Genomic DNA, 8598 nt, shown 5'->3' with positions numbered 1-8598 from the left:
ACAAACTGTTTTTTGGCAAAGACAAATCCAAAGCAAAAACGCTTCTGTGGTTTTTCTAAGGCTGTTTTTCTCCATCTTGGGTCTGTTTTAAACTTCTGGCAGGAGTAAAACTGCAGCAAGATGGTGGGGGGAAAGTATTTTTATTTGGACTTTAATCCTTGTGGAACTTAAAACACACGGGTTTGTCAGCTTCACTATGGAATCTTGCACCTTGTGTAACACATAACAAAAACCCAGGTAGGGCCTTGGAGTTGGGAAGCTTGTCCAGACCCGAATTTTCTTGGCTAATGAACGGGTTGAGAAGCAGATCCTCAGTTTAAGGCACGACTCTGTTTGGCATGTCTGCCGTGCTGCTGTGCCTGTTATAATGAGTGTAAGTGCTTGGACTCAGCACTGCAGATGAATTTGAACAAACCAGGTTTGTTTTATTTGGAGCTCTTGTAAATCAGCTGATGTACTTAAAACACTTTGCTTCTTGTCAGTCCTGCTGCTACAAAACCAGCTTTGCTGTCAGAAATGACCTGAATTAACAGAAGCGTTAGGAAGTGTTGTGGACTGAGATTTGTTAGAAATCTCTATGTTGCATTACATACTAATATACTTCAATGCTCTTCAATAACAGTAAGGCAGTTATCTTTACACAGGAGGCTCCTGTACACACCAATGTGTAGCTCCATCTGCTATCATCATCTGTTTTGAGGTGGCGCTGCCTACAAATGGCAACTTTCTGAAGAGGTCTGGGCTACTGCCTCAGTGTCTGCATCACCTAATGCTGTCACACCAGCAACCCTGGGTTTTCAGTACATCTCCCATTACAGCCAGTGGGTACGGGGGATGCTTTAGCTTGTGCATCTGGTTTTACACAACTTAGTTCAAGTCTGATTAAAAGCCAGCTCTTCAGCCTGGTTGGTTCTCAACTGATCCTCATTCTTCAATATTAAAAATGGAGAGGGGTCACTAGAAACGGATTTGAATCTTGCTGTACCGCAAAGATCTTAGAAATAGTATCCTTCAGCTTGCATGGCCCCCTTTGCAATTTCTCCTTGGCCCAACAATGAGAAAGGAGTAAGGGGAATGATTTGTTGCCCACTATTCTTTTCTTGCGTGTTCTTAAAGGAGCTAATGTTTCTGTTGATCTTCTGCATAACTGCTGGCTGAGCATTTTCAGCTTCCACTGCAGATGGTTTTGCTGGAAGAGAGTGTACACGCACAGCAGAAATCCCTCTGTCTCCAGCTGATGCTGAACAGCACCACAGTGGGGGGGGATACAGAGATCCTGCATGTCATTCTAACAGTCAGTCCTCATCCCTCTTGTGTAGTGGGATGACAAATACAGAGATGTCATCATAGGATGCCTCGTGGCTGTCATCCAGCATCCACTGGTGGCCTATCTTCTTTCCCCTTGCTCTGCATACCAAGCACTTGGCCAGTTCTGAAAATCTGTGGGTGGAAAAAAATGCAAGGTTTGAGTTAACATGACATTATTCCCTTAAGAACAACACTGAGATGTGGCTTTATGCTGTCAAAATAGTAGGGTTTTGTTTGTTTTTTGTTTTTTTTTTTTTTTTTTTAAAGTCACCAGCTTTAGCACTGTTTCTTTAGGATGGGCAAAGATCTGAAGGCAGTCTCCCTGAGTCACAGAAAAGAGTGCTCAGTCATGCCAGAGCTGACCTAGAAGCAAAGTGGTCTCAGCCTGCTTTTGGTCTGACCAGGTTCTCTGGAAGGGAAAGCGATGGCAAAGTTGGTGCTACCTGTGAGGACTTGTCCTGTTTTCTGCAAGGAAGCTCCTGACCATATGGGCCACTTCGTTGTTGCACAGAACATCCCAAAGGCCATCAGTTGCCATGACGAGGACATCGTCTTCCTTAATGTCATGTGGAGCAAAGTCAAATACATTCACCTAAAAAGCACAAGAGTAAATCACTGATGATTCCTGCGGTGTACCAGAGGGGTCAGGGAGATTACTCCCTCAGAGAAGACAAAGTGGAACCAGGGTGCTTTAAATACATCCCCTTGCTGCTATGCTTCCAGATTCCTCTGTCCTGGGAGAGATGGGGGATGGAAAAATGACACCGCTAAGACCTGCCAGGTCTGTAAAGGGTGGGTGCTACAGAGGAGGAGCAGCATGTTTAATTCCATCCTGCAATTCCTGTGTGCCATGACTGACCTTGGGAATGCAGGAGAGGAAAGGTTTGACTTCAATGTTGGTGTCGATGACTTTGAGTTGATGATCCCCCAGACCTCTAGAGACAGCCAGAGTCCCCAGCAAGCGAGCCTGGTCCCAAACAAAACAAAACAGTATTGAAACATAAGCATGTGGCACCTGGAAATGCTGATGTGTGGCTTGTCCTGACTGATCTGTGTTGCCTTTAGGACCAATCTCCAAGCGTGACCCAGAACAGCCCTTGGAGACTTCAGAGATGGAGGAGTGGTCAGAAGCGATGGCCTGAATGGAGTGTGGAGACAGCCTGCACATGGACACCTCCTGCTCTGGAGTTCATATGTGTGCTCTGGGTAATGCTACAGGCCTCAGGAAGCCCATGGTGGCACCTGCTCTTGATTTGGGGTGGTGAGGAAGAAAACTGGGTAGGTTGGGAATGAGGGGAAGGGGTCCTTTTTCCTGGCAAAGGAGGCTCTGCACTGACTCCTCGCAGAGGGAGTGTGTGGGAATACAGTGGAAGATTGGCGAGGAGGATTGTAAACACACCCAAGTGACTTGCAGCTGGGGTGCTGAAAAACATGTATACTGCTCGTTATTTAGCTTTGTGTGCTTGATAGGTACAATGTCTGTTTAGATAATACAGGCCTGTGACAGACTCAGAGGCACCTTACTGAACATCCTTGAGATTCCTGCCCTGGTGTGGGAAAGATCAAAGCACAGTGGAAAACTATGCCTGCAAAAATCCTCAATATACAGGCAAAAGCAGCGAGTTCACGATCTTTTTCTCCTTTTTCTGGCTAGCAAGGACTGAGCTCTGCAGTGCCAGTGTCCCCGCTTGCATGCCTCTGCCCGGGTGCTGCTGCAGGGATCCCCTGGGTCACGAGGCAACGGGAATAAATCTACTCTTTGCATTTCATCTGTGGTTTTGTGGTTGTTCCTGCATCCTGCCTGTGCAGGCTCGCACAGGGTGGCATGGGGGTTGTAGTGTTGTGGGAGGTGACGGGACTTTCTGCTCGACCCCAGCGGGTAGATGCTGGATGTGTGCAGTCACTGCTTCTCCCTGCCTCCTCCTCCCCTCTCCAGGGTCCTTTTCTCAGCATCCCCTTGAGGGTTTGTGGGAAAGGCACCAGTTAGAGCTGGAGGAGACAGTCCCAAGTGGGATCTGACGAGATAAGTTCTCATCTGAAATGAGTTCTCGTGTGCAAGGGGAGATGAGTAAAGGGCAGGTGGGCTCAGGGCTGCTGTCTGTGCCGCTAGCAGGTACTCTGGAGGAGGGTGCAACCCCACCACACCGGAGGGCTCTGATTTACACTAACCAGGCAGCACAGTGCTAGCACAGGGAGCTGCTGTACTGGGGCTGTGGGACTGCACCATGTTGGAGAGCCCCAGAGCACTGGGTGCTCTGCAGCCTGTCTGCCATAGTGCCCTGGAGCGTGACAGGGATGCTGAGGACCCCCAGCAGACTTGCCTCTGCCTTCCCACTGTGTAAAACATGAAGCTACCTGCTTCCCGTGACCGTGGACAAGAGGATACTTGAGGTCGGCTTTCTCCACCGTCTTGTATCCCCTAGAACAGAGAATTCACTGTCAATTTGGGATTTGTCTGACTTGACGGCACAACCCAGCAAGAGCATTTCACCTGTGAGTTGACCCTTGTGGTGCCTCCACGCGCAGGCACCTGACTGAGGAAGGGGCAAGGTGTCTTGCTGAAGCAGATGCAGTGAAGACAACCCCTTGCTGAACGCCCAGGTGTTTTTCCCTCTCCCGGTCCTCCCCAACTTGTACCTGCTCCAGCCTGAGACTCCCTGCACCAGTCCCACCTTGCAGGATCCCAGAAAGACCATCTCAACTGTTCCCTAACTGCCCTGACAGGGGCTGCAGGTCTTCACTCAGAGGGAGGCTGCTCACAGCATCCTTCACTTGATCTGGCACAGCTTTGCACTGTCAAGCCCACTGCTCTCACCAGTGGGGCATGCCCCTTATCCCTGCACCTCCCCATCGCTGGGAGCAGGTAGAGCTGCCCTGTGCTGCAGCCTTGCCCTCAGGCAGAAAGGACTCACCAGCCCTCCATGAAGTAATCCCGGTACAGGACTTTCTGGCCCACATCATCTCCCTTCAACCTCCGTGGAAACTCAAAGCGCGTGAACTCGCCATCCAGGAGCTTCGGGAAAAGAAAAGCCTAGAGGTGGGAAGGTAAAGCATGAGGATGGACAGGTTCTGCCTCAGCGGAGTAGGGCACCAAAACTGCTTCTGCCTTGGGACTGGCACTCCCAGCAGCAGAATGGAGAACAGAATTGGGAAAGCACATCCTAAGGAGGACGCGAGCATCTCCCATACTAAAGGCTGGTGGATGAATCTTGCCCCCAGCCCTCCTTGGCCAGATGACATTCTGGTCACACAGTGGCCTCCAAGGAAGGCTGGTGGTCCTCTTGCCACAAGCCCTCTCTGCCCCAGTGGGAAGCTCGCAGCAGGATTGTCTGATGCACAGGAGGAATCACTCACCAAGTGCTGGATTCGCTGCCTCTCTGTCTCAGGTGTGAACTCGCAGCTCATGGGCACGACATTGTCCTTCAGAACAAGAATCGCCCTATGAGGGGGAAGAGGCAAAGAGCTGAGTTGTGTCTGTCACTGCAGCCCTCCCCTCACCGAGGCTAGGTGCAGGGTCAGCCAGGTGTGGGCTGGGGGGAAACCAACAGCAGCGCAATGTGAGAATAGTTCTGCACCCAGAAATGTTTAAAAATACTGGTGTATTTTAAATAACTCTATTGCAATTGCACCGTTGCAGCAGAGAACTGAGCTTGCTTGGTTTGACAATGGCAGAGCTCTCTATGAGAAGAATGGTGGGCCAAGGCCAAATGAAGAAGCTCTTCACGATGCCTTGAAACCACCTTCCACTCTTACACACCCACCAGGATGAGCTCACTGCTGCACTACCACCCCAGTTCTTCCCTGGGGCTGGGCAGTGTTAGTCCCTTGAAATCCCCAAACCCTTCCAGGAGGTGTGAGAGCACCCATCCTTCCAACAGGTCTTGTGGCAGGCAGGAGGGAAATGGCTGGGCTCCACATTTGCCTTCTGCAGGATTAAATATGATGCTGGAAACCTTGCTTATCCTCCAGCAACCTTCCCCATTTATAACAGCTCACCTGCTGTCCCCAGCATTAGCCACATACAGCTTTCCCTGGATATAAAGGGCAGCCAGAGCAGTGCAGCCTCCCATCTGGTTTGTAGCTTCCATCTCCTGGCCGATGACTTCATCCTGTTGGTTTAAACAAGTCTGGAGAGTGATATGAGCCAGGCTGCTGCTTTCTGCAACTACCTCAAGCCTCCCAGAAGAAACCCAGAGCCAAAACTGATTGCAGGTGGGCCACAAGAAACCAGCATAGGTGAAAGACAATGTTGCTTCGGTACAGCCAACAGAGCTGTTGCGACTCGACTAAGGACTGCTTTAGGAGCATGATGGGGAGATCTCAAACTTGCATGCTCTGTATGAGTGTGACAACAGCCACTGCTTAGCCCTCCAGAAATGCATCCCCTGGGTGCAGTTTAGCAGAGATGCTGTAGCTTTGCTCTGGGTCAGCACTGCTGATGTGCAATAGATCTGAGGCAGGTCTTGGGGAGCTGACCCAGTGCGATCTCAGCACACTTAAAAGGTTTGGCCGAATGTTCCTGCCTGATCTACGAGCCGCAGAAGTGCAGACCTTGCCCACCCCGGGCAGTGGGGAGGGACAGACTGACTGCTCGGGGCAGCAGGACTGGTGCCCTGCTCCGGGTACTCACGCACTCCTGGAAGGCATTCTCCAGCGCTCCCACCACCAGGTCTTCTGCACGGATGTGCTTCTCTTCCACAAACTGGGGGTCGCTGTCGCAAATGCAGCGTCCGCTGAGGTGCATGGGGGGACGGGCCTCTGTGATGCCTCCCACAACCTCCTCCAGCTTCTGCTTGATGCAGTAGTGCAAATAGTTGGAGGCGATGATGGCAGCTTCTGGGCCACCGTGGCCATCAAACAGTGCCCAGTAGTAGCCAGTCAGAAACTGCAGTGGGGAAGAAGGTCAAGACAGGGGCTGGAGGTGTCGTACAGACGGCAAGCTCGCAGCCAGGACATTACTGTATGTCTTTTGCCTGGATTTTCCACCCCAGCTACCCTCTTTGGCCATCAGTCAATCTCCTGCACAGCCCAAACTCATGTCATGCCCACGCGCTGCTCTGCCAGGCCCGTCACCTGAGCTCTGAGCGGCTGGATTCGCAGCCACTCACCCTCATGCACTATTCCTCTGTGTTTTAAGGGAGAAAGGGCCATTTTACAAGAGACGAGGCAGAGCCACTCCCAGGTGAGAGCATTCTGTGTGCCTGGTCCATGCTGCTGTCCCCACGTGATGACAGCACAAACACCGGCCCTTGAAAGCAGAGCGAGGACAGTAAATGAAAGGTGAGGGCACCAAGTAAAGGGCTTGGACAACCTCAAATGCCACAAGCCATGGAAGAAGAAATGGCATGTACAGGCAGAGCTGGGCGTTTGCTGGGCAGACATAGGGGTATGTGGGTCACCTAAATGCATCCAAGGAAGGGTTTCAGCCTGTGGGCATGCAGGACTGATGGGGCCACTCCGTGTTTCCCAAACCTGGGCCCTTGGGTTTGGCCCAGGCCCAGCAGCAGGGTGAGCACAGCCTGCCTGGAAGCCTTACCTGTGTGGAGCACAGGATCAGCCATTCCTCGTCTTCCTCCTGGCCTGGCTCTCTCCTCCGGATGGAGATCTGACAGCAGGCCGCCTGGTCCTCGTTGAACTCCGACTTCTCGGCATTGATAACCCTGGGGGGGGGGGGGGGTGTGTGTGCAAACGCTCCAGGTAAGGTGTGAGGATGCACTGCACCTTGCCTGCTCCCAGCCAGCTGTGCTGGGTGCTCCGAAGCCGTGGCACCCTTAGCCCTTCCTTCCAGCCATACGCTCCCTGCTCCCTTTTCAAACTCGAGGATCTCTTTGCTGGGGACCTAAATAATAAGTTCTTTATGTACAGTGGGGAAAATCTTGGCCAGGGACACAGGGATGAGTGGTTTTGGAGCACCCTGGCCTCAGGCAGTCCTCAGCAGCCCACCAGCCCACGCTGTGCCATTTCCTTGGTGACACAGCGAATTGCAAAACCACCACCATTGTTTTTCCTTCCAGCCTTGCTAATGTTTGTCCCTGGATGGGAGTTTGCCCTCCTTGCACAGCTCCTCTCTCCACACTGCTCCATCTCACGACCATGGGATTGTGACGTGTCCAGCCAGGATGTGGAGAAAGCTGCTGGTCTGATCGATCCCCTCTGCCCTTAAAAATGGGAAACTCATGGATTTCTAAAAATCTGATCTTCCCCCTCCTTTCATTTTAAAGGTGCTTTGCTAGGAGCAAGGGGATAGACACCTGGTGCTGCTAGACCCAAGAAACTTACCCTCTGCCCCAAGCATCTTCCCTGCTCCCCGCTGCCACAGGGCACTTTCTACCCGCCGCTGCCCAGCACAGCAGAAGAGCCCTGCCTGACCAGCTCCCTGCAACCAGGGCACCGCGCAGGGGGACGGGTGACATCCCAGCAGGAAAATTAGGGTTCAGGCACCACCGCATTAAGGCATGAGATACTAGAGCTGCCCGGCTCTTGCTCTCAGGGCTGCCCCGGCCACTTGCTACAAGCCACGGTGCCCAGCTCTGCGGCTGTCAGGGTGCCGGCGCGTCCCACGCTGCTGCCAGCCCCGGGCGGGGAGGGGAGACACGCCGCCACCCCGCACCCCGACACCGCACCCCGACAGACACCGCACCCCGACAGACACCGCACCTCGACACCGCGCCCCGCCGCGCTGCTGCGGCGGGAGGAGGAAGCGGCTCCGCTCCCGGCGGGCGGGGGTGGCCCGATTCCCGCCGGCGAGCCGCCCTTCTCCGCGCTTGGGCAGGGGCTGCAGCCGAGGGGAGCAAGTGGGGTGCGAGCCCCTCCCCAGGAGTCCCCTAAACACCCCCCCCCCACGCGCCCCCTAACCCCACGCAGACCCCGGGCGTCCCCCCCCAGACCTGCACTACTCCCCGCCAAACCCCTGCAAGCGCCCCGGGAGACGCCGCACCCCGCCTCCCACCCCCCCCGGGGGGGTCTCTCCCCCCTTCCCGGGGCGGCCCCGCTGCCGGCCCGCACTCACTCGGCGTAGCCCGCGCCCCAGGGCAGGGGCCGCTCGGGCCCGGTGCCGCGCACGGCCCGCCCGCCCCGCGGGCTCTCCTCACCGCCGCCGCGCAGGAACTTGGGGCGGCGGTAGCGGAGCGCGGCGGGCGGCGGGCCCGGGCCGGGTCCCTTCGCGGCGCCGGGCCGCTCCGCGGGGCCGCCCCGCCGCCACCGCCGCAGCCACTCGGCGGACATGGCCGGGGCAGGCGCGGCGCCACCCCGCTCCGCCAGGCGGCGCCGCAGTGCGGCGGGACGGGGCGG

The 8598-nt window shown here is 54.7% G+C and overlaps 1 protein-coding gene across 2 annotated transcripts; it reads right to left on the bottom strand.

The window, feature by feature from the left end:
- Nucleotides 1–124: 124 nt before the first annotated feature.
- Nucleotides 125–8554, bottom strand: PPM1M (protein phosphatase, Mg2+/Mn2+ dependent 1M). 2 transcript variants are annotated; one of them, XM_033002030.2, is made up of 10 exons: nt 8318–8554; nt 6845–6968; nt 5939–6193; nt 5305–5417; nt 4663–4747; nt 4221–4339; nt 3664–3727; nt 2168–2275; nt 1752–1900; nt 125–1440 (listed from the first exon to the last, which is right to left on the bottom strand). In XM_033002030.2, exons 1-10 carry the CDS (start codon nt 8530–8532, stop codon nt 1296–1298), a joined length of 1377 nt encoding a protein of 458 aa, XP_032857921.2. In that variant the 5' UTR covers nt 8533–8554; the 3' UTR covers nt 125–1295. The 2 variants fall into 2 exon arrangements, with proteins under 2 accessions (XP_032857921.2, XP_042655803.1); XM_042799869.1 differs by having other exon boundaries at nt 4221–4321.
- Between the last annotated feature and the right edge of the window lie 44 nt (nt 8555–8598).

This window comes from Tyto alba, unplaced genomic scaffold (assembly GCF_018691265.1).
Source record: "Tyto alba isolate M040663 unplaced genomic scaffold, T.alba_DEE_v4.0 Super-Scaffold_3, whole genome shotgun sequence".
NCBI lineage: Eukaryota > Metazoa > Chordata > Aves > Strigiformes > Tytonidae > Tyto > Tyto alba.
The sequence above is the reverse complement of the archived record's forward strand: the minus strand, read 5'-3'. Positions and strand labels throughout refer to the sequence as shown.

What these genes read in the sequence shown, in the direction of transcription:
- PPM1M (XM_033002030.2), bottom strand. Translation starts at nt 8,532, where the DNA reads ATGTCCGCCGAGTGGCTGCGGCGGTGGCGGCGGGGCGGCCCCGCGGAG. An exon ending in GCTAATGCTGGGGACAGCAG is followed by an intron (nt 4,748 to 5,304) that starts GTGAGCTGTTAT and finishes TCCCCCTCATAG; the next exon opens with GGCGATTCTTGTTCTGAAGG. An exon ending in GATTACTTCATGGAGGGCTG is followed by an intron (nt 3,728 to 4,220) that starts GTGAGTCCTTTC and finishes TCTCTGTTCTAG; the next exon opens with GGGATACAAGACGGTGGAGA.